Raw genomic sequence first — 26,365 nt, 5'->3', positions numbered from 1 at the left:
AACAGTATATTTAAATAATAATGCTTGCACTATTCACTAATTTATCCTGATGTGGTTTTTAATATTATTTCACTTTCTAAAGCAACAGGCAAAGTTATTTGCTGGATAATTCACTTAGTAATATGTAATGAACTCTTATTACAGACCAGGCAATATTGTCACCAAAGGGACTGAGTGAGCATTTCTACATAGCAGATGTCTGGTCCCATCTGGCTTTCACACTAGAGCAGAAAGAGTTAAGAAACAAGCACTAGCCCAGTTTCCACTGGCAACAGGAGGTATGAAATAAATCGATAATAGGAGGATACAAGGAAGACCTATGTTAACTTGGAAGGTGACATTTCAGCAGAGAGCAACACTGAGGAGGTGCTGAGCATGGGGGACTCTGGAGAAAGAATATTCCAGTTTGAAGTTTCAGCAAGTATTAAAAGCCTGTATTAGAACAAGCTCCTTGTTTTGTGACTGTGGCATGTGAATGGGGGAGACATTGTTGAGAACTGGAAGTAGCCAATTAAACAGGGTTAGATCCCATAAACTTGAAAGATGGCACTTAAAATGCACATCTTGAACTAAGAAGTGGTTGTTAGAGCATCTTCAGAAACCGCAGAAACAGGGAAACTGGGAAGCAAGATCTGTGTCACCAACGATGGTGTCTGGGACAGTACCAGGCAATGAAGGTCGCCAATCATGTTTTCAGGTCAATTGCTGCTGAAAAAGTAAGAAAAAAAAATCAGAAGAGAAAATTGAACACTGGCTTGGGGTCATTGTGACCTCTGCGGCAGCAGTTTCAGTGAAGTGATCGGGACAAAATCAGAGAAAATGAGAGACAAGGAAATTAAAGCGAATTTATAAAATACTAACTTTTGGTGGTAATAGGAACAGAGAAATCTGACAGCACAGCAGCGGTCAGGGAAATACTGTGGGGTCTTGTGGGCTCCATTTTTCTTTTTTAATTTTTGGCGGTCAGCATATTTGTATAGCAGTGAGGGAAAATTACAGAAATGGAAGGGAAATGTTGGTGAGGGCAATAATAATAATAATAATAATAATAATAATAATAATAATAATAATAATAATAATGGATGCACATAAGAAAATGGCTAAAAATAGTGAAAATCAGTGGAACCCAACGGGAGACTTGACGGCCTGACTTCCGAAAGAAATGAGGACAGTGTTCTCCTGTAATGTGGCACAGAGGGGGCTGGCACAGAGGGGGCTGGCACAGACACTATTAATTAGGTTGACAGGTCTGGTAGAAAGTAGGGGGTGGGGCTTCCACTTGTCTTTTCTCAAGGTTGTAGACAGACTATAAGCAGACATAGCGTCAGATTATTTAGGAGACAGGTGTTATAATTATAAAATTAATGTAATTTTTAATAGAGAAATGCAGTAAGATGGTCAAGAGGGTTTTGTTCACTGAAATAGCAGAACACAGAATTGTATTAATTTCTACCACATGAACTTCTTTGGTTAGAGATGGCTAGTTGGTCCCTTGGCATGTAATTGAAGTTTTTTTAATGGCATAGATCAATCCATCATTTGTGAATGTTTCAGTTAACTGCATGTGTGTGGGGGGGAGGGGGTCAGTCAGAAGCCAGGGTCCATTGTTAACTAATTGGAATGTTACCAAAACTAAGTTGTGGTTTCTATGTGTCTAGTTTATGTGTCAAATGAATAATTGGCATTCCTGGAGGTCTGAAATGAAAAGAAAGGTGTGAATTGAATTCTGGTATCACAATAGGCAGGTTTGACCTCCTAGTTTGGTGATTTTATTTTAAGGACCAGGTCACTCAGCCTCTGCAACTCTCAAGTTACACTCTTGTAAAACAAGGACAATAACAGCTGTAGAAGACACAACTTGATAGCAAATAGCCCAGTGCAAAACATGTCAAACAACTTATGCAAACATCAGCGGTGTGATGCAATGAATTAAGTTGACAATCAGTTTCTCCTTCCCACTTTAGGTATCACGAACGCTGTTTTCAGCGGATTAAGCGGAGAGATATTGTTCAGAAGCAATGGGAATATTACTAGGGAACTCACCAATATCACGTTTGGTTTCAGAACCCGTGATACAAATGTGATGATATTGCATGCAGAAAAAGAACCAGAGTTTCTTAATATTAGCATTCAAGACTCCAGATTACTCTTTCAATTGCGAAGCGGCAACAGCTTTTATACGCTGCATCTGGTGGGTTCCCAACTGGTGAATGATGGCACATGGCACAAAGTGACTTTCTCCATGATAGACCCACTGGCCCAGACATCCCAGTGGCAAATGGAGGTGGACCACCAGCCACCCTTCGTGATAAGTGCAGTAGCTGCTGGAAGCCTAAACTTTTTGAAGGACAATACAGACATCTATGTGGGTAACCAAGCTGCTGACAGTGAGCAAGGCCTGCAGGGCTGTCTGAGCACAATAGATATTGGAGGGATATATCTATCTTACTTTGAAAATCTTCATGGTTTTACTAGTAAGCCCCAAGAAGAGCAGTTTCTCAAAGTTTCTACAAATGTGGTACTTACTGGATGTTTGCCATTAAACGCCTGCCACTCCAGCCCCTGTTTGCACGGAGGAAGCTGTGAAGACAGTTACAGTTCTTATCAGTGTACCTGTCCCTCGGGATGGTCAGGGACACACTGTGAAATCAATACTGACGAGTGCTTGTCTAGCCCCTGTATCCATGGCAACTGCTCTGATGGCGTGGCAGCCTACCACTGCAAGTGTGAGCCAGGATACACTGGTGTGAACTGTGAAGCAGATGTGGACAATTGCAGGAGTCATCAGTGTGCAAATGGGGCCACCTGTGTCAGTGGAGCTCGTGGCTACTCTTGCCTCTGTTCCGGAAACTTCACCGGGAGATTTTGCAGGTGGGCACAGAGTCCATGTGCAGCTCAGTCTTTGGGGCTAGGCTCTGAATTTTCCCCGGCTGGGAAGCTCTCCCTCTTAAATGTCCATCCATATGTGCTAAACAAGGCTGGCTTTCAGCACTCCCACCACAATCTGATCGTGCAAATACACAATTTCATTGTGGAATAGCCTACAATGCATGTTTTGTGTAACTTAGAGAGTTATAACACAGCTTAGTAAAGGAACTTTGGGGCATACACCAATGCACAATGGCCCTTATATAATACTCATAATAATGCCACAAAAAGATTATCTGTTCAACTTACCCATCTTAAAGAATTTCACAATTTCTTTTTCTAAACTTTCAATCATAGTCTATTGCTCTTGTGGCCACCTCATTTTTATGCTATGAAAGTAGAGATAAAAAATAATCCTTTCGTCCTGTTACTGTCATTGAAGTTTTGGCCTTACATCTTTATAGGGGTGAGAAGTTGTTATTAATGAATACTACATTCTAAGACATGGGCAAGCATACCTGGTATGGAGTAATTTGGCTGCCTGTAAACATCACTTTAATTCAGAGATAGGGCATCCTGGCAGACATTACACGCAGCCATGATTGTGAGACGTTGTGCTCAATGTCCACAGCATCTAATATTGTTCAGAGCATCGGTGGCAAGATACAGTGAGAACTGCTCATTGGTCAGGATATTCGGTAGATGTTATTTCTTGCAAGTTAGCAGGATCATTTGTCACCAAGTAGCCTGACTGGCTAAAATCAAACTTTGGGACAGAAATTAGGAGTCTTACACAGTGACCACAGATAAGAACATATATAGGCCCTAGTAATGAGCTTTCTGAGACTTTTTTCTGACTGATTCGTCAAAGTCAACTTTTAAAGAATAAAGTTCTCACAGGTCCCTTCTAATGAACTTTTCAGATGCTATTTATTAAGCCAAGGTGTGTATAAACCTGGAGATTTGCAACGCAAATGACTCTTTTTGGAGTAGGGTGGCATTCCTAACATGTCCTTACGACATTTTCTTTTTGAAGTAGAGTTATTAGGCTCTTTGAAAAAGACACACCTTTATACCATCATTCAGATGGGCTTCTCTGTATTAGCTTCAGGGTGTAACAGGACAATTGTAAACTTTCTCTCCACTTTCAGAATATTCATTCTTTATCTGATCTCTCTCTCTCTCTCTCTCTCTCTCTCTCTCTCTCTCTCTCTCACACACACACACACACACACACACACACACACATATGACTGAAGGTCATGAGCAATAATTTTAAAATCTGCTTTAAGATCAGTTTTTTCAAGCCTAGGGCTTTTTGTCTAGCAGTATTTTCTTGGCTTTTAACAATCTATTCTGCCTTTGTAAGGATTCTTCAGTGTGTCCATCTTTGGGACTGTACAAAGAGCCCCATGCTGAACTAGCACACCACCACGTTGAGTATTATACACAAACCGCCTGGACAGCGCTTGGCTTGTGCTGTGCAAAGCTATGAATTACGAGAGAGGGAGCAGGCAAGTCTTGGCAGGGCAACTGTAGCTCAGCTCTGAAAGCCAACAGAGAAATCACATGAGGGCCTGAGTACCAGAGTGGTCTCCTTGTTTTCCTGCCCTTTATAGAGATGCAATTTTCCTATGGCCTCCGTTGATTTATTAGCAAAGCAGCTGCAACTCTCGATATAGTGAGCTCCTTCCCAGGCTTAGATTTACTGCCACCCCATGGCATAGATCTTATCTCATGCACAAAAGCTGTGGAGAAGGGAAGATGGATGGCCAGGTTGGTTGCAGTGGGCTCCAGCAGGGGTCTTTTTGCTGAAGAACATGGTGTTTGTATGATGCAGCACAATCCGGCATTAATTGTTTCTGGCCTCGGAGCTTAATTAGCCTAACATTGACTACATATATGTGAGCTTTTCAAAAAAAATTTTTTTTCTTGAACAAGATAAACAGCTGTGGCCATTACTGTTATCTCTGTAGACATAGCAGATTACCCTCAACAGCCTGTGGGAATGAGAAGACAAACTTCATTTGCTACAACGGAGGCAGCTGCTCCGCGTTCCAGGCAGACTGGAAATGTACGTGCCGGCCAGGTTTCACGGGACAGTGGTGAGTTACACTGCAACTTTATGGGTAAAAGCTCTGAGCTAAAGAACAGCGAGATTGCCCAGAGTTCATTTTCTCCTCCAATTTTTCATCTCGGTTCCCACAGGGAAAAAAATCTATGTTGAAATATAGGTCCAGACAGAATCAAGCAATAAAAAAGAAGAAAAATTACAGTGTAGGTCAAAGTATAGAATACTTTACCAGCCAAGACTTCAAATAAGAAAATATGATTTTTAAAATATATAATGTCTTATTTATTCTCCTATAAGTACTTCTGGATTCATGGAGTCCTTCCCTCCCCATGCTAACTCTAATATATGATTTCAATATGATTGCTTTTGAAGTAAAATAAAACACACCTAAATGTTACCTTATATGATTAACTTCAACCCAAAGTTTATGTACTCCTTAGCCAGGGAATTATTTCTTTCACAGAGAACCCCTTTAACTGTTCACCTAGTCAGTCTGTGCCCAGCTATAGATACATGTAAAGTTGTGTGTGCATTTGACTGGCTTGGGGTGTGGTCAAGGGGAAGAGAGAACACGCTCCCTGCTTTGACCAGATGCCCTAAGAGATTCCCATCCCCAAACAGGCAAAAACCAGAACTCTACAAACAGAGGCATTATTTAGACAGATAAACGTAATGATTTGTGTAGCACTAATCCACACATGTGCCTACATCTCAGAGCTCTGTAAGCAAGGTTTAGTTGTGTGTGTGTGTGTGTGTGTGTGTGTGTGTGTGTGTGTGTGTGTGTGTGTTTGTGAGCGCTCCCTCACACATGCACCTGTGAGCACAAATGATGGGGAATGAAGGTTAAACGACAGATTGATGTGAGTTAAATGCATGCAACAATGAAGGTTGAGCTGCCACCAACGCTGATGCTGCTCCACTGGGAAAGCTGCCATGAATTCATGAGTACGTGATTGCTCAGCACAATTAAGACAAAGTAGAGAATGCTTTTCTCCATCTCCTCGAATAAGGTACAGGCAATTGAGATACATATGTGTGCAGAAGGAATTAGAGGAGGCACATCCATGTTCCAGTTTATCACAGTATGACATGCCCCCGATTTCATATTTTCAAAATATTGTAAATAGATCTTTGGCCTAAGTATATATAACCCTTTACTATCTTCAAATGCCAGTGGCCTCCTGGCTTAATATTATCTCCATTTATTAGTACAATGAATAGTATACATTCAATACTGTCAATTATTTTTGTAGTAAATATTTCCATTTCCATGTGTGTGTGTGTGTATGTGTGTGTTGTGTGTGTGTGTGTGTGTTGTGTGTGTATGTATGTATGTTTTAAATGTCATACTTGCCATTGATTAAATTGTTGATTGAGATGGAGGCGGGATTATTAATTTTCTTTTCTTCCCTGGGAAGATTTTCTCTAAATAGATTTCATTAAGACAAAGTTGTTTCTAACAGTGAGCGTGTGTTTAATGTATTCTGGTTTGCAAACACATTATGCATCATTAATTAATTCATGGGAGCCTAATGGCTTTATTTTGACTTTTCATATATTAATTGTCATCTTTTCCATTTGGTTTTAACCTTGCTTTTTCTTTGGGGACAGGATCCCATTTGTAGCCCAACTGGTCTAGAACTTGCTACATAGAGCAGGCTGGCCTCGAACTTGCTGTCATTCTTCTGCCTGACTTGTCTCGCCACTGGGATTTAGGGAATGAGGCACCACATTCAGTCCTGTTATTTTCTAATAGGAGCTTCCCTGCTGTTTGCCATGCATATGAAGTATCCACTGTTTTGCTCAAAATAGGTAAGGATATAAAAAGGCAGGAGGAAGGGCTGGGAACGCTTAGGCAGTCTCCCAAGGCCTAGAGCAGTGAGATTTCCACACTGTGGAAGACACTGAGACGCTCTTGAGTCTGCTTAAGCTTCCAGCTTCATGTTGTCAGTGCAGCAAGTTCAGGTGATGGATGGTGTGAATGCTGGCCACCCAAGACACAGAATGCTTGGCAAGCTCCTGAGTTGTCAAGTTTGGCTGGGATCTAATCAGAGAAGCCTCCTTCCAGCCCAGAAGCCAGGGCCATAAAAGGAAAACAGAGTCTCAGCTATGCTTGGCATCCCGTGGATAAAGAGCTGTTTTCCTTGGACTGAATCTCCATTTCCCATAGCACTAGGGATCTCACAGTGCCTCCACCTCAACCTTGTCTTAGAGCCTGGTGAGAAGTCTCTGCACACATGGAAGTTCTACTTTGAGGGAAGTGGAGATTAAAAACAGTTCATGTCATAGATGGTGCTGCAGATAGTTTCCTAAGGTAGCACAAATGCCTTTACTACTGCTCTGCTCCAAGGCCTTAGAAGAATATCTGTTATATGGTAAATAAAACTACTGAACTAACCTGGAGGGTCAGAATAAGGAGTTGCGTCTATACACAATAATATTTCAAAAAACTTAAAACTGATTTGAAAGCATCAACAGGATGTGACATTTGATTAATTCAACCTTAGTTGAACATCACACCATTTTATACAAAGTATCAATATCAAACACACACACACACACACACACACACACTCATTCACTTTTTCTACACGTGTCTGCCATTTTTGTGTTCATATATTATTTTTTAAAAATCAAAAGAAAAACAATGTTGGTAGAAAAGGAAGCAGGCAGTACTCAAGTGCCTTAGAGTGGATATTGTTTTTTTCAGAGAAGTCACATAAGAAAATGCTTGCTAGGACGTTTAGAGTTCCTTGTCACTATTAGACCACAGATTTATTACTTTTGTAAATGTTTGAAAAACTCAAATTCCAAAGGAAAATAATTCAACATCTCCTAGAATTAACCAAATGTATCCTGAGGCAGAGATGTTCTAGAATAGAGATATTCTTCGCAGTCTGTTTCTTTGCTCTCTCTGCCCTGTAGATCCCAGGCTGGCAAAGTTGGGGTAGCCCACCAATGTCTATCCAATAAAGCTGGTATTTATAAGGTGGCGAGCCAACCTATGCTGCTAAGGGACAATCAGGACTTCTAAATATTTGCAATCACTTTCGTATACAAATTAATTCTAGGTGTACACCTATGTCTGTGCATTTGTACAGCAACAAGTTTCCACAAACCTCAAAATGTATTAAAGGGCTCTTAAGGAACCTCTGAAATTACCCAGTGTGTTTGAAAATTGGGTAGATCTGGTAATAACTCTGTCCACGTTAGGAAGAGGGACAAACCATCGCTCCATCTAACAAAACACTTACTCACCCGACCCGGGGCTTCTGCTTTTCTATTCATTTTCAAGGTGTGAAGAGGACATCAATGAATGTGCCTCTGACCCCTGCATCAACGGAGGCCTGTGCAGGGACTTGGTCAACAGATTCCAGTGCATCTGTGATGTGGCCTTCGCTGGCGAGCGCTGTGAGCTGGATGTAAGCGGCCTTTCCTTTTATGTGTCTCTCTTACTGTGGCAAAACCTCTTTCAGCTCCTGTCCTACCTCATTCTGCGCATGAACGATGAGCCAGTTGTAGAGTGGGGTGCACAGGAAAATTAATGGGCACATGGGCATTCCCAAGTGTAAAACATTGACTTTCAAGAAACACCTTGTCTCATTGTAGGTTTCCAGAAAAGACAATGGGAAAATTAGGGTGTAGGATCCATTTAGAGAGTTGATTCTCAACCTTTAGCATACTTTTCTCCCTGTTGTAGTGACCCCAACTATAACATTATTTTCATTGCTACTTCATAATCCTTCTACTTTTATGAATCATAATGTAAGTATTTGTGTTTTCTGATGGTCTTAATGAAAATCCCTGAAGGCGTCGCGACCCACAGGTTGGGAACTGCAGATTTGGAGGATGAAAATGCATTTGAGTACACCACAAGTAGTCTGGGCCTATAGACAATATTTTCCTACTCTACTTTTTCAGACACACGAGAAGAGGGCATCAGATCCCATTACAGATGGTGGTGATCTACCATGTGATTCCTGAGAATTGAACTCAGGATCTCTGGAAGAGCAGTCAGTGCTCTTTCCAGCCCCTAATAAAGTTCTTAATAGAGCCCGAAAGATCTCATCAGCCAGTGTACTGAATCCTAAGTCACCACCATCTTCAATGCTTCCACGATGAATGGTTTTCATTACATTTAGAAAACCTTTTCTCTCCATTCCACCTTGGAGCGTTCCTCTTTTCCTGTTGACAGTTTGCCCCTTTGCTGTGTCTCCAGTTCACTGTGCAGCCTACCTTCCCACCAGTTACATGTAACATGAATGCTGAAAATATCTACAAACATTCATATAGCTGTGTGCATCTTTCTGCAAAGCTATTCTCCATGGACATTTCTTTCCTTCATGAAGAAGAGATGAGTTTATCCCCAGGAACATGGGGGAAAGATAGAGACAGTGCTCACAGTATCTTTCACCAGCATCATTTCCAATTGCATGAGCCATTCTTCCCACCAGCAAATGGCAGATAGCCTCTTCTCTGCTTGTTTCTCTTACGTTTCCCCTTTCCCATTACAATCGAAAACTTTCTGTTAGGTACCAACACATTTGTAGTGGGTTGACTTTTCCATCAAGTTTTCCCCAGTTCAGTAATGCACATTAGTTCAACTGAGGTGCCATTCTTGTTCATTGAGGAAGAAATACTTTGAATGAGTTTGCAACACCACTGAAGTAACGGTGGTCTGAAAGATGCCCTTCTACAAATGTGTCTGTGTCTTCAGGAGCTGCCCTTGTGTGAAAACATGTGGCTGACTTTTCCTCTGTATGTTATCAATACTCACTGGGTCATGATTGTTTTAAGTAAGAGCTTCTGGTGTGGCAATGACCAAGGTGAATTCATATCTGCCTATCCAATGAAGGGCAAGGTGATGTACTATCCAACTAAAACCTGCATAGCTTTATTCCTCAGTACTTATGCATTTGACATAGCAGCCTCCACCCCGCGCCAACCCTTGCACACTGGTAGTGATGCTGAGGTCTGTCCCTCCTTCTCAGCATTTTCCTTGCATCCAAAGCATTGCATCCACACCATTTCAGATAACCTCTTCTAAAATGAGACTGTTGTAGGCTGGAAGGTAGGGATAATGTTTCCAAAAATATTTGCATTCCAAAATATTTGCAATAAGTAGATTATAGTCAGAGACAATATGTAGAGTTTCAAGTTCACCCCCTTCTACTGTTCTGAATGTGATTTCCTCCTGCAGCATATGTTAAGGAGCATTAACCCATAGTATCATTCTCTCTGCAGTTCTAGAGCTTCTATTGTCACTGTCATTGTCGATTGTTTTTCTGTTTTCCAACAGTCTTATTATCATAATGCCCTCTTTCTGTTCTTCCTATTTCTCCATAATTCAATGTCTGTGTGACTAAGGATTCTCCCCATTTTCACAGAAAAATAAAATCTTTTCTTCTTTATGTTCTGCTTGTCATTCTCTGGTGACACATGCCTTTGCTTACTTGGACTGAGGGTTACACAGTAAATGATCCACACGTAGGCCCACTCACACAGACATGGATACAACATCACCACCACCACTACCAGCACCAACAGCGGCTCAGTGCCAGAAATTAGTATGAGTACTCATCTCTTGATTTCTTCTTCCATGTACCTGTCATTACAAGCAAGCACCATGACACCAATGGCCGGTTCCATGGGCTTTCTTTTTTAGGCAAGTGATTCTGTAGCTGACCTTTGAGAACAGACTCCAACAAACTCATTTGTTTTTACTGTTAACTAACATCATCTCTGACAAAGCTGGTCTTAGTTTGACCTGGTCATGAGGAAAGACCATCACACGCAAAGGACATAAATTCACACACTCGGTTTTTCATAACTCACACACATACTTATGTAATCAAATCTCTGCAATCAACTACATTTACTTGAATAAAAACTCATCTCCCTTTGCTGATGTTGCATCTTTAGCAGCTGTATCACACCGAATTGTGATGGGGTTGACTGTCTTCCTTCTTTGTGAGTATATATAAGGGAATAGAATTAAACACTCTCTGCTGAAGAAAAGAGAAGTAGATGAAACAGGGAAGCTTGGAGAAATGCCATGTTTTGACTGTAAAGAGAAAAGTAGGTTCAGTTAGTGCTGGTTCAGAAATCTGGGTCAGGGTTGTGAGGAGCCGTTTGCAGCACATCATTTTTTTTTTTCCAACTATACTTTTTCAATACAAAATCAATAAAAGTTCCTCCCATCCCAACTTTTTTTTTTGTTGTTTTACTAAGTTTTTCTGGAAGATCACTAAAATAGAAGTTATCTATTCAATACTTCCAAATGAAAGCTCTTCCTGGAAGTAGGGTCCTATGCTATTTGAGTTTAGTAATTTAGAGCAGAATTCTGTTTCAACTACTAATATCCTTTCCATGTTGCCTTACTGCTAAGCATGGCCTATAATACTTACTCAACAGATGATTTAATGAGGACTTATGATACACCACTCCTTGGTAATCTCTGATCCAACAGTCATGAATAAAACATGATGGCTTCCCACATAAAGCCAAAAGGAACAGTAGGTAAGGAAGGCAGATAAATCAAGACGAGCAATTCCTCAGTTAGTGTTGTGATAGAAGTAGGTGTCCACTGTGCAGCCTGGGAAACAGGGGGCTTTTGTTCAAAGTTAAACCTGAATGTAGAGGGTCAAGAAGACAAGCTTTCCAAAGGCTCTGCTGAGATTTGAATGTAAGTAGAAACATGACTGGAAAGGAGAGATGGGAAAGACAACAATATTCCAGGCAGGAAAAGCTGTGAAGTTTCTGTGGTATGGCTGGGAAACAGAGGGGGAGTGTGGTGAGGCTAAGCTGTAGAAGTCAACAGGAGAATGCTTAAAAGTCATGTAAAGACAATGGTTTTCCATCCTAAGACTGTTGGGAACCTTTAAATGCTTCGACATAAAAGTGACAGTTATAATCTCAAGGGTCACTTGAACTTCTACATAAAAATGGATCAAGGACTACAAGACCACACTAATAAATATGTAACTAAGAGACTACTACACTAACACAGACAAAGAAAAGGAGATTTTTGGACTACCAAGTATAGTACCAAATTTAGAGAAGGGTCTCCACAAGCAAGGTCTGAAGTTGTATGAACATGTTCAATACACTGAGAGCTACTTGAAAAATTGAGCCATTGAATAAATGAGTGACTATGATGCTCTGGCAGACAACTGCAATTTGATTTATATGTGTCACTGTTTTAGACTTGACATCAGAAATGAGTCTGAGCTTAATATACAAACTTGAGAGTCATATATAGATATACTGAATTTTATGGTTTGTGGATGCTGTATAGCCTTTGTCTGTTGCTCATAATGGTGCTACCTTAAAATAAAAGCAGTACACACTTGTCACCTGGATGCTCTGCTTAGGGTCTCATTCTCTGACCTACTGTATATACAGAGGCAAGGGACCAAAGAATATGCACAAAGGGGTAGTCACTGGGTTTACCTTGAGTTTCTCTGCCATGCCATCGCTGGTTGTCAGTGTCTTCATTCTGAGGTATGGCCTGCTTATTTTTCCTTTTCATTTTTTTGTTAATTTTTTTATTAATTATCCCATTCATTTACATCTCAGATGATATCCCCCTTCCCAGCTACCCCTCCACACCTCCCCATCCCATCTGCCCTCTCCCCTCTTCCCTTTGCCTCTGTGAGAGTGTTCCCTCAGCCATCTACCCACCCACTCCTGGCCCACTGCTCCAACATCTCCCTACACTGGGGCATCAAACTTCCACAGGACCAAGGGACTCCCTTCTCACTGAGGTCAGACAAGCCCATCCTCTGCTACATATGTATCTGGAGCCATGGGTCCCTCCCTGGACACTCCTTTGTTGGTGGTCTACTCTCAGGAACACTGGGTGGTCCAGCCAGCCGACCTTGTTCTTCCTATGGGGTTGCAATCTCCCTCTGTTTCTCCAGTTCTTCTGCCAGCTCCCCCACTGGGGTCCCTGAGCTCAGTTTGATGAGTGGCTGCAAGCATCAGCATTTGCATTGGTCAGGTCTTTGTGCACTGATAATCCATTTGTGAAGAAAACACTGGTAGTTTCCTGTGTAATTCAGTTACCTTTGTAATTTCTATACATTTCACTTTCTTACAAATCAACTGTTTCTTCTGTCAATGTTTTAATGTTTCCCCTGTACTAAAACCTTTTGTTTTACTTTAAAATGATTCCTAACCTGCATGTTAATCTGTTACAGGCTGTTGTAACATTATAAGCTCTTCAAGTGTTTGTTCCCTTGTTTTTGTTTCTGTTGAATTTTACACATGACAGAATTTGTCTTCTAGTGGTTTGTTACTGTAACCAGAGAACACAGACCATGAGTTCCTTTCACTCCTGCCCCAGAGTGAGTCTTCGAACAGCAAGTCACACACAGGTCTTAATCTGGACCTTTTGCTGGGAATTTGGGTTTCCTATCTCTAAACAAGCTAACGTTACATCTTTGGGTTAGATGGGCTCACAGCATCAGGGTCATGAATTTGGCTTCCACAGCGAATTTTGATGGGAACCCTTCATAAATTATTACTTGCTGCCTCTCAAGCTTCATTTCTTTGCTGCTGTTTCATAATCTACTTCACATCTAGGCAGAGTTCCTCATCTTCAGCTTTCTGGCATTGGAACAGCTTTCTCTTTATACTCCTAGTTTCTTCTCTTTCTTTCTCTGACAAAATTCCTACCCTTCCTGAAACCTGGGGTCTAATAAAACTTCTCTAGAACCCTGTCCCACCAAAAGGTTTTGTTTCCTTCACATCTTTGTCATTTCATTTGGGCTTTTTTTTTTTTTTTTTTTTAGTAACTATAATGTGATCATCTGAGCACATGCCCCCCCATATACACAAACAACACTCAACAATAGACTTCTCTAAATCAAGGCCCATCTAACACCTCAGCCACAGCTATAAGAGAATGATCACTTTGCAATGACCGTGGGTCCTGAGAAGTAACCTTAATTTCTTTCCTGGATAGTTTGATTTTTAATGTAGATAGATGCTTTTTTTCTGAAATGAACCTTGCCATGATACTGTAGCAAGTGAGGCCACGTGAAAGAAAGCTTTGGTAATGCAGGTAAAGAGCTTTGCTTAAAGGCTTAAGGTGTCACAAGAAGCCTGGACTAGACACATGTATGCCTGGCTTGGGCAAACCTTTACTATCAATGATTTCTTCTAAGGACCCAGAGGCCACAGCAGGTGGATGTTGTAATCAGGAGTGACTGGGTCAAGTCATCTTTGTGGCTGCAAAGCAGGACCCTGAGGAGTGCCTCGGGCTGTGTGATAGATCTGTGAAGACTCCACCTTCACAGGATCATGAGAGACCAAGGCTGTGGGCGGCTTACGCCAATGATCATCTCCATCTCATCTGTAGCCACAGGAGGATACACACCTTTGCCTCGCACCATTTTTGTGGTGGCCTCAGCTTTTGAAAATCCTATTAGGAGGCAGAGCTGCTGCTTCTGGATTAGTCAGATTCCCTGGGCTCACTAACTAGTCCCCGCTGCACACCCATCTGTGTCTCACTTGAGCTTGGGATGAGCCTTTCTAGAGGGGAGGGGGCTCTTACCCTCCTGCTCAGGCAGGTCTCTGGGCTCTGTTAATCCTCCTGCCTCTGCTTCCTGAGTGCTCAGATCACAGGTATGTGCCATCTTAGCCTTGCAGAGAGTTTTAAGGCAGCCTTTTCTGTCACCTTTGTCCCGTTCCCCAGATCTTCCTGTTTTCACAATAATAAAGATCCTGAATCCAGAAACAAAAAAACAATGTCACAAGGGTAGCAGTCTTGTCATATTGCGCTTGCTCATCCTTCAGTTGTATATGACAACCGCTGCCCCAAACTTGGGTAATTCCTGAGCTGTATTGAGCTTGTTCTCCCTCGGTTAAGTGTCCTACACATGGCCATGGTTGTTCTGTTTTGGTTTTTTGTTTAGTTGTGGTTGCAGTTGATGTTTTGCCTTGTAGTTCGGGGTTACATCTTGTGGATTCTGACTCATGGTGTAAGGGACTAAGAAGGGCTTTATACTCCTCTAAAACCAACATTATGATTTAGCAAGCAGTCATCCAGCTACATCAAAGTCCCAGCGCTGTGTAGGGCTGTCTTTGGGATGCACAGTACAAGACTCCGCTCGACTCTCCCGCAGTAGGACAGCCTGCAGTCTGCTTGCGTACACACTTTTCACGGCCTATCCAGCAATGTGAGAGGAAGTGACTGTTTCCAGAATTAGACGGCCTATCTCTCCAAGGTTCTCATTTATCCAGAATTTTCAGACTCCATTTTCGGTGTCTGTCACAAACCTCTTTAACTCTACTCTAGGCCGCAAAAACTCACTTCAGTTTTTGAGAACCGGGGACTGTATTCAGAAAACAAGCTGAACAAAAAAAAAACCACCGGTGTCCTCTGCCCTCTGAGCTCGGCTCCCCTGGAGCCTGTACACACCTCTCTTGACCGTGCTCTAAGGGTTGTTTTTTGTCACTTCATCCATGTTTTAATAGTGCTGAAAGGTTGGTACAATAGAAATGATCTTTATCGTCACCTGAAGGGGAATCTGAGATTTTAACTAGATCATATTCATTCCCCTCCTGTCTATACTGCTAGCTCGCCTGTGAGATCCAAGTTTTCCTTTTGGGCATCAATCACATTCCAGTAAAACATCAGGGAAGTCTGGGGTTGAGCCCATGACATCTTAGATGCAATAGGAGGATAAAGGGAGAGTTTCTCCAGAAAGCTCAGGCTGAAGGGAAGCACAAACATCATTCAGCTTCTGGTTGTTACCATTCGAGTGTAAACAGTAGGCTTGCAGTACATCCAAACAGAAAGAAGAACTAAGTCCTAGGGGTATCATTTAAAAATGAACAAATATTAGAATTCTTCAGCAATGTTCCAAATTGATGGGCAGCAAAGTAAACTCCCACCATAGAGACAGTCAAATAGAGACTGAGGAATGAGGCCAGGCGTCTTGTGGAGACTTATGCACTGACTGGGAGAGCTGTGGAGACGTGGCAGGTTCATAAGCACCAATCGCAAACCAATTCAGCACAATTAGTGCGTTTGCATCTTATGAATCTGTTCAGGTTGCATTGTATGTTATCGATGACAACAGAATGTTATAGTTGGATAAGAACAGAAATTTTTACTCTTCTAAAACTTGAAGGAAATTGTAGCTTGTTGGGTCACATAGCTCAAATCTCCTGACCTTAGGGAAAAGGGAGGAGTGGGAAAGATTACAGCTGTGAGTTTCAGATCTTTAACACACTGGATCAGGTTATAGTAAAGAAATGGTTGAGGATGAGGAATCCCCTTTAGAGTGTATTTTTAAGTACCCTGATTTATTATGCTTGTTTCTTTGAAATCGAAACCCACCAGATTTGTCCATTTAACACTCCAAAGGCACCTTTATTCAGAGAAAAAAACTGGCTGAGCTATGACGCTTCGGATACAAGGCTTGAGGTCTGCGTTGTTCCACAATCTATCATCTTCATGCAGGGTCTGAATGGACCGGGGCCTGGAGCCATTGGGAAAGTTCTTTCTCTCTTAAATCAGTAGGTAAACTAATGCTGTTAGATGTTCTATTGTAAAGGAAAGGAGAGTTCCTATTGGAAGACTAAGTTAATGCTCATGCAACTGCTATTGAAATCTATATCTCTAACATATTGACATTGAAAATATAGTATATGAGCATTTTATATGTTTCAGTCCACTGTATATGTTTCTGGTATTTGCTAGGATTCTGTTTCTCCTGAATTTTTGAATTATTAATGAGAAATATTGTATTAAAGAGCTTAAGAGGATTTAGCAACTATCAAATCCAACTCATTTTTATATAAAAGAAGCAAAGTAAGAAGAGGGAGTGCCTAGATTATTAAAGTATCATTAAAGTATCAAATAGTAAATCTGTTAAAAACAGTTCCTGCTCTTTCAAGGGACAAGAGCTCTGTCCCATCACCTATCTGGTGTCTCATAACTGTAACTACAGCTCCAGGGCAGCAGATGGTTCTTTCTGGCTTCTACTAGCACCACAACACACATGAGCATATATGCACATACAGAGACACACAGACACACACACACACACACACACACACACACAATCTTTATAATATCAGGTCTTCTACCCCACTATTCAATAATATTCTTTCCTTCCCTATACTGACACAAGAAATCATTTCTTCCAGGCACATTGCAAATGGGGTTCTCCCTGTATCCTAGAACTCTGCACTGTCTATACCTACTAAACTAATTTTAAAGAATAAAAATGCATAAAACCCAATTAACATCAAATCTATGTCCACAAAAATATATTCCAGAGATATCAAAACATCTCGAAGATTGACACCATAAAGATTGTCAACTGTTACGATTTAATCTTTTGGAGGGTTATTTTCACCTTTTATGTATGTATAGAAAACTTAGCAGTGTACATCTAACCCAGTTTACTGGAGGGTTATTTGGCCTTTGGCTTTTTTAGCTTGGCAATGTGAGCCACAGATTTTAGCTCAGGACATTTTCTCCCGGCAGTGCCAGACCTCATCATATATGTCATTGTAATTGGTCCTCTTAGCTTCCCCATGTTTAACCAGAGCTTTTCTGTCTTCAGAGTTATCCTTTAGGAGTGGTGCAAATCTTTCTGTGGACCAGCGGCTGGGCCTGGCCTTTCCCCTTGATGATGCACATACATTTCATGGCCCCCATCCTGTGGCACAGGGTAGGCAGGAAGACCATCAGCTCAATGGAATTTACATCATGAGAAACAACATGCGCTGAACCTTCTTGTTCTTCAGCAAGCTGCTGTCTATATTGACCTCTGCTCAGGGGACAGGTGGTCTTTTTGTGGGGATGCCCCCTCTGCTACTATCCTTCATCTCAGTATGGGCCAGCAATTTTTGCTTCTTCTTTTTTGCCTCTGGCCTGTACTTGAGGGCAAGCTTAGGTTTCTGGGTAGCTGCTCCCTTGCCCAGGGCCTGGGTGAACAAGTAAACAGCAGGAGGTGCTTTGAACAATTCTTAGGGAATTGCCCTTTGCTGGCTGAAGGCTGACTTAAATGGGGTCATTTGCCAAGCAAATGGGGTCTCTGGGGCTGGATGTTCTGTCCAATACTGAAGTTGTTAGGCCTTTTCTTAAACAGAGGATTCACCAACTTTCTGGCCTCCTGCTTCTGTATGACATCAGGACCTAGGGTCACCTTCTTCCCCAGGTCCTTATTTTCTTTGGATATCTTGCTCAGCTCATTTGTTTTTAATCTTAAGATTCTAGAAAGTGAAAAACAAATAAAGCTTAATCTAGCTTGGTGTTATAATAGAAAGTTAAGAGATTCAAGAGATGCAGAAAACCCTCATAAGCATTCCTTTCATAAATATTCATGACTTTATGAGACACATCATATCCATCCTAAAGATGAGAAAAATGAGATTCAGAAGGGTGAGCATCTGGTCTAAGGCTACATGGCAAACAGATATTAGAACAAGACTCAGCATCTTGGAATGTTTGATACCAAGTCACAAATCTCCCTACTGTGCACCATTTCTCACCTACAGTTTGGGGTATTGAACCTAAGGCCCCACATCTGCAAAGGAAGTACTTAACCTCTATGATATATCACAGTCTTTATTTTTTCATTTTTATTAGGTTTGAAAGACGGTCTCACTAAGTTTTCCAGATTGGCCTTTAATTTACTTTGTAGCTCAGACTGATCTTGAACTTACGGGCCTCCTGTCCTTCAATTTGTGATCCTCTTGGACTATAACTGTCTGAGATCCCAGAAATAAACCACCAGCCTGGCTTTGCCGCATAATCCAATAGATTGATTTCTAGGTAACTTACTCCTATGAACTTGTTTGTTTACTATTAATTTGTATTAAATAATGGGAGCATAAAAGAAGAAAGTGTACTTAGTCACAAACTTTATAATTTGGGGTTTAGAAAGGCGTCAATGGAGTTTGTATATGGAAAATTTTGAAGAATTCCACTTTCTTCCACTAAAACATGCTATGAAAATGTAGAGATGGAAGAGATTCTGCTGCAATTTGAAATGATCAATATGTGTACCTACCACAAACTTTACAGTTCTGGAAAGACTGAATTTATAATTCGCCAAACTTTTTCCCTCTTATGATAATCCCGAGTGGTTATCTCCATTTTAAAGTGAATAAATGAACTATCACAGGATGCACACCTTATGTGCAATTAGGGAACATTATGCCTGTGAGGTAATCAAAGCTTTTATTTCCAAATTTCATGCTCAAGAAAGAACTGTGATCTCTGAGCTGAGACCCAGTAAATGGACCACAGTGGGATGAATATAGATTTCCCTGACACTGTGAACCAAACACAGTAACAATGCTCAAATCTTTTTAGTTCAGTCCTAAAACTTCATCCCTGTGGTGTCTGTTGCCAGATTTCCAGAAGGCATAAGTAAAAAATAAGTAAAACATATGGAAGAGAGTACCAAGGAAAACAAACAGAAGAGACTTGAAGAGTGAACAGACATATGTAGTGGCGAAGTCCGGCTTTATCCTAGCTGCACAAAGGACAAAGCATTCTCAGAAATGAAGGGATAGGTTAATCATAGAAAACGTTGGAAGCCTCAGAATTTGAGGGTGTGGCCATTCACAGAGACCCAGAAAGTACAGCAGATGGTGGGAAAATATCCCTGACATAGTAAAAATAAGCTTACAGAAGATATTAGCCCATGAGAAGGAGGCAGAAAATAAATACGCAAGCAAGGACACAGAACCATTTATGAGTGACAGAATTATAAATCGTTTCTGAGAGCACAGAGTTGTGCCTAATTGCTGAGGCGGATGTCAAGGACAATGCTGACTGGCCCACATCCTCAGGCTCTTCCTGCAAACAGAGCCCTGGCCAGTGGCACCGTGATCTTAGGCTGTATGGTGATGTCTTGTGCTCTAAATTTGGCCTGCAGAAAGAAACACCCAGAATAACATTCTCTTCAAATTATAGTTTAAAAGAAGCACTGTCACTTATTCCAGAGTTTTCACTAATTAGTAAGCACATGCTATATATTTGTCCATAGAGGATAAATGGCCAGCAGGTATATCATAAGATGTTTAGCATCAATAATCATAAGAGAAGTATAAATCAATACCAGAGTGGGATATCACCTTATACCTGTTAAGTTGGCCATTACTAACCAAACCAAGGAGAGCATGCACTAGCTAGAATGGAAAGAAATTGGAACTCTTATGCTTATACTTCTGAGAATGTAAAATGGTACAGCCACCACAAAACATTAAAAACAAAATTATTGTTATTTATTAATTAAATCACTAAAGTAATGCTTCCCTATAATTACACCTTTATCCACATCAACACTTTTCCCTCATAACTTTAGGCAATTGTTTTTCAAACCCATAAATCTATTGGGGGCACCGTGTGTGTGCATGGCTGAAAGACAACCTATCAGAGTATGGTTGGTCAGTCTTTCATAGCCTGCATCTTTTAAGAAAACTAACTCTTCTTCCCCAAGCAGCCATCACTTACCAGTAGCACCTCAGGTAGGGATGAGACATCAGTAAGTCCCTCCTCTGTTCAAACTGGTATGTTGGGTGGCTTGATCTTGTGCAGGTCTTGTGTATACCGTTTCAATCACTATGAGGTCATTACAACAGCGTTGTCATATCTGGCACATTCTATTTTTGCTATACGTGTTTACTACCTCTGGTTCTTACAATCTTTCTGCCTGTTCATCCTCAACCATCCCAAGCCTTATGGGAAGATGATGTAACGTAAATGTCCCATTTAGAGCTAAATACTCCACAAACTTTTATTTTCTGTATGTTGACAGATGTGGGTATTTGTATTAATCAACATCTACTGCAAAAATAAGCTTTGATGAATATTATGGGATGCACTAATAGACATATAATAACTTAGGATAGAGTTTATTGCTATGCCCTTTTAGGGGAATAAAAGTATTATGCTCTCTCCCAATGTCTATGACCTAGACAGGTAGAGGTTTGGTGCCCAGTTAACAATACCAGACATAAGTTTGCATGTGAAGGTCAAAACACAACTTGTAGGAGACTGCTCTTTCTATTCATCATGTGGATTCTAGGAATTAAATGCAGGTTGTCAGAATAGGTAGCAAGTGTGTTTACCTGCTCACCATCTTTCCAACTCTACTTCCTTTCTTTGTTGCTTTATGAGAAATGTTGGCATTGGTATTATCACTCAAATGTAGAGTTGTGATCACTCAACCTGGAGCCTTACTATTATGCAACAGATTGATGCCATGGTCTTACATAGAGCACAGAATGGCCTTTGCTTATCTTAATTTAAGTTCCAAAATGGAGCACATAAGTTCTCTTATTTTATTCTCTGACAGTTTTATGGATGCATATAATGAATTTCAGTCTTTTTCACATCCCTTCCCCTCTCTTACACTGCTTTTCTTTTCTGCTGAAACCCTTCTATTTCCTAACAAGGCGCCTTCTACTCTCATGTATTGCTTGTGTGCTGACCCACCCAGTCAGTTACTTGGATGAGCATGGGTGAGAGGTTATTTACTGGACTATGGAGAACCCATCAGTTGGCTCTACCACCAAAGAAAAGTATACACCATCCCTCCCAGCAATCCATAACTTCCAATAGACCCTCAAGGAACACTAGAACCTCATAAGCTCCTCCTCCATCCACGAGGATATGCTGAAGAGCTCCATGTGTGCAAAGCCTTGTTTGTAACACATAACTACAGTTGAACTGGATCCATGAGCACAACTGTTTTGTCATATTTAGCAGACGTCTAATTGAAGCATGTCTCCCACTCTCTGGTTCATATTTCTCTCCATCCTTTCTTCTGTGATGTCCCCTGTAACTTGAAGGGGGAGACATAAATGTCCCCTTTGGGCATTCCTCCATCCCTTATACTTCTAAACTTTGACAAGTAATAATCTCTGCATTAACTGCCAATTGTTAAGTGAAGAAGCATCCACAATGAAGACTGAATACAACACTAATCTATGAACATAAATAAAAGTACTCATAAGGTGATTTAACATGAACATTTAGAAAAACAGTAAAAGTATATTAACCTGGGACCTCTGATCCCACGAACCACAGACTCTCGACAAAATTTACAGTACCAAGCATGAAATCCTTCCTTTGGAGCAGGTCTCAAGTGGAATGAGAAAGAAGTTGACTGTCCCCATAATAGTCATGACACTACTATGCCTAAGGTACAGTTTTCCTAGCTAGACTTTGGTCTTATGCAATAAGAACCTCATAGCTCTTAGGAATTAGAGTCAGATATGACCATTGATAACTTGTCTCCCCCAGCATGGCACTGTCTGCCACCATGAACTGCAATGAAGAAAGCATTTCCATCATAATACCAACTGATTTATCCCTGTGAATATTTATCTATGCAAAACTGTATCTATGTAGTATCTTCAGCTTTAGGCTCTTATCATCAAAGTCTCATAGGCAAACAAGAGCAATGGGCATAGTTTGAGTATTGTTTGGCAGAACCTTTAGGTCTCCCTGGGTGCCATTAATGTTATGTGATGTGAACTTTAAAAAATGACTTATATAAATCTTAGGAAATGAAGCCAAAGTTGTTAAATCCTTGTTTGATAATTTTTGTAAGAAAAATTGAATAGAAAACTAGATATATGGTAGGAATTTAACATTTCAACAATTATAAATATCAAAAGAACTGATTTGTGGGGATGAAGGAAAAGCTCAGTAGTTAAGACCTTTACCCCCTTGTTCCTTCAGAGATCCTAAGTTCAGTTTCCAAAACATGATGTAGCCCAAGCCCCAGGGGATCTGACCCTCAGCTGGCATCTACACTCAAACATGGCACAGGCATGTGTGTGTGCACACACACACACATATTCTAAAATAAAATAATTTTAAAAATAGAACTGATTTAAGATTGGTAATTGATTTATTATAATCGGTTAAAACATTTATGCTCATAATAATTATTTATGGAACAAAATAAATGTTTCCAAATATGGTCTTCATAATCTTCATAAACTTTGAAAGAATTCCTTATTTAAAGGGACAATTATTCTATAATGATTTTCTTTTCTACTCATTTAAGTTGTTAAGTACAGATTAGTCTCATTCGAGTTGCTTTAATCTATTTAAAATTAATCACAAGTTCTATTTATGCCTAATAATTGTGGCGCCAGAGTCTAATACAGAAGACCCACAAGCTTAAGACCATATTGAACAACAAGCAGTTCACGGTCAGTTCAGGCCGTCAGGGTTTCAGTCCTATCCCCCTCCCAATACCAGATTATATTCCCCACTTCCACCCATTGCCTTTCCCGCCCAGGTCCCTACCTCCTGATTGCTTTTGTCTCCCTCACTTGGACTCTTCAGCTAGTTGACATTTTTTAGTTCTGTGGATTGTATCTTGGCTATTCTTTACATTTCATTTTTTGCTAATATCCACTTATTAGTGAGTATATACCATGAATGTCCTTTTGGATCTGAATTATCTTACTCAGGATGATATTTTCTAGTTCTATCCATTTGTCTGAAAAACTCAAGATGTCCTCATTTCTTAATAGCTGAGTAGGATTCAATTGTGTAAATAAACATTTTCTGTACCCATTCTTCTGCTGTGGGACATCTGGGTTGTTTCCAGTTTCTGGCTATCACAAACAAGGCCACTACAAATAAAGTGAAACACTATTTATGCCCCTGTGGCATGGTGGAATATCTTTTGGGTACATTCCTAAGAGTGGTATTGCTGGGACATCAGTTAGATCTATTTCCAACTTTCTGAGGAACCTCCAGAATCATTTCCACAGTGATTGTACCATTTTGCAACCCTACTAGCAATGGAGGGATATTCCTTTTTCTCCATATCCTCACCAACATGTGCTGTCCTGTGAGATTTTGATCTTAGCCATTCTGATTAGTTTAAGGTGGAATTTCAGGGTCATTTTATTTTGCCTTTCTCTGATCAGTAAAGACTTTGAACATTTCTTTAGGTGTGTCTCAGCCATTTGAGATTCTCCTTTTGTAAAATTTCTGTTTTGTTCTAAACCCCATTTTTTAAATTGGGTTGTTTGGTTTGGGGTGGTTAGTTTATTGAGTTCTTTATATATTTTGGATATTAGCCCTTTATCAGATATAGGGTTAGTGAAAACTTTTTTCCCAATTTGTAGGTTGCCAATTTGCCCTGTTGACTATTTCCTTTGCTTTATAGAAGATTTCCAATTTCATGAGGTCCCCTTTGTCAATTCTTGATCTTAGAGTGTAAGCCATTGGAGTTATATTTAGAAAATTTCCCCCTGTACCAATGAGTTCAAGGCTTTTTTTCCACTTTCTCTTCTATTAGATTCAGTGTATCTGGTTTTATGTTGAGGTCCTTGATCCACTTAGACTAGAACTTTGTGCAGGGTGACAAATAAAAATGGGTCTGTTTTCATTTTTCTACATACTAGTAACCAGTTAGACCAGCACCAATTACTGACGATGCTTTCTTTTATCTATTGTATATATTTTGGCTTCTTTGTAAACAATCAAGTATGTGTAAGTATGTGGTTTTATTTCCATGTCTTCAATTCTATTCCATTGATCTACCTACCTGTCTTTGTACCAATACCATAAAGTTTTTATCACTATTGCTCTGTAGGACAGCTTGTGGTAAGGGATGATGATTCCCCCAGCAATTCTTTTATTGTTAATAATTATGTGCACTATCCTGGGTTTTTTGCCTTTCCAGATGAATTCAAGTAATGCTCTTTCTATGTCTTTGGAGAATTGTGTTGGGATTTTGATGGGGATTGCATGGAATCTGTAGATTGTCCTTGGTAGGATGGCCATTTTTATTATGTTAATTCTGTCAATCCATGAGCTTGGGAGATCTCTCACCAGTATCTATCTACCAATCCAGTCCTACCAAGGATTCTAGAAGAAAAATTCTAACATATGGAAAGTACCTACATCAAAGACAAGCATCTCACAACAAAGCCAAAAGAAGAGAACCACATGCACATAAAGCCACCCACAAAAACAAACAACAGGAACTAACAGTCATCATCTTTAATGTCAGACTGGACACACAAACAAGATCCAGTATTTTGCTGTATACAAGAAACACACTTCAATAACAAAGACAGACACTATCTTAGAATAAAAGGATGGAATAGGTCTACCAAAAAACTGGTCCCAAGAAGAAAGATAGAGCTGCCATCCTAATACTCATTAAAATAGAATTTTAACCAAAAGTTTTCAAGCTTAATAAGGAAAGAGACTTCATATCGTCAAAGGGAAAATCCACCAAGAGAAAGTCTCAATTCTGAACATCTTTGCCCCAAATGCAAGGGCACACACATTCATAAAAGAAACTTTAATAAAGCTCAAAATACACATTGAACCCCACACAATAATAGTGGAAGACTTCAACACCCCATCTCACTAATGGACAGGGGTCGTTGAAATGAAATTAAACAGAGACAAGGTGAAACTAATAGAGGTTATGAACCAAATGGATTTAATAGATATCTACAGAACATTTCACCCTAAAACAAAAGAATATATCTCACCAGCACCTCATGGTACCTTCTCCAAAACTGACCATATAATTGGTCACAAAACAACCTTCAACCAATGCAAGAAGATTGAAATAGTCACATGCACCCTATCAGACCATCATGGCCTAAGGCTGGTCTTCAATAACAGCAAAAACAACATAAAGCCCACATACATGTGGAAACTGAACAACTCTATAGCCAATGATAACTTGGTCAGGGAAGAAATAAAGAAAGAAATTAAAGACTTCCTGGAATTTAATGAAAATGTTGATACATAATACCCAATTTTAAGGGACACAATGAAATCAATGCAAAGTGGAAAATTCATAGCATTAAGGACCCTTGTAAAGAAACTAGCAAGATCCTACACCAGCAACTTACCAGCACACCTGAAAGCTCTAGAACAAAAAGAAGCCAACATACCCAAGAGGCGGGGAATAGTCAAACTCAGGGCTAAAATCAACCAAATAGAAACAAAGAGAAAAATACAAAGAATCAACAAAACCAAAAGCTGGTTCAACAAGATAGATAAACCCTTATCCAAACTAACTAAAGAGCCCAGAGGCAGTATCCAAATAAACAAAATCAGAAATAAAAAGGGAGACGTAACAACAGGAATGGAGGAAATGCAAAAAAATATATATCAGATCCTACTACAAAAGCTTATACTCAACAAAATGGAAAATCCAGATGAAATGGATGGTTTTCTAGACAGATACCACATACCAAAGTTAAATCAAGGGCAGGTAAACTATCCGAACAGATCCATATTTCAAAGGAAATAGAAGTCATTAAAACCTCCCAACCAAAAAAGCCCAGGGCCAGACCCAGAAAGTGCAGAATCTCCCAGACCTTCAAAGAAGATCTAAGACCAATATTCCTCAAACTATTCCATAAGATAGAAACAGAAGAAACACTACC

The 26,365-nt window shown here is 40.3% G+C and overlaps 1 protein-coding gene across 1 annotated transcript in view; it reads left to right on the top strand.

Moving 5' to 3' along the window:
* CRB1 (crumbs cell polarity complex component 1) overlaps positions 1-26,365 on the top strand; it is a gene marked incomplete at both ends in the record, with an annotated part of 173,204 nt that overhangs the window by 129,229 nt on the left and 17,610 nt on the right. The window contains 3 exons of the mRNA XM_080918159.1: positions 1,965-2,871; positions 4,845-4,973; positions 8,238-8,364. Of these exons, the coding sequence (XP_080774285.1) occupies positions 1,965-2,871; positions 4,845-4,973; positions 8,238-8,364 (1,163 nt within the window). The remainder of the gene's footprint in view (positions 1-1,964; positions 2,872-4,844; positions 4,974-8,237; positions 8,365-26,365) is intronic.

The sequence above is a fragment of the Micromys minutus genome (assembly GCF_963924665.1).
Source record: "Micromys minutus genome assembly, chromosome: 6".
Taxonomy (NCBI): domain Eukaryota; kingdom Metazoa; phylum Chordata; class Mammalia; order Rodentia; family Muridae; genus Micromys; species Micromys minutus.
Note: the sequence above shows the minus strand (reverse complement) of the source record. Positions and strands in the feature narration are given on the sequence as shown.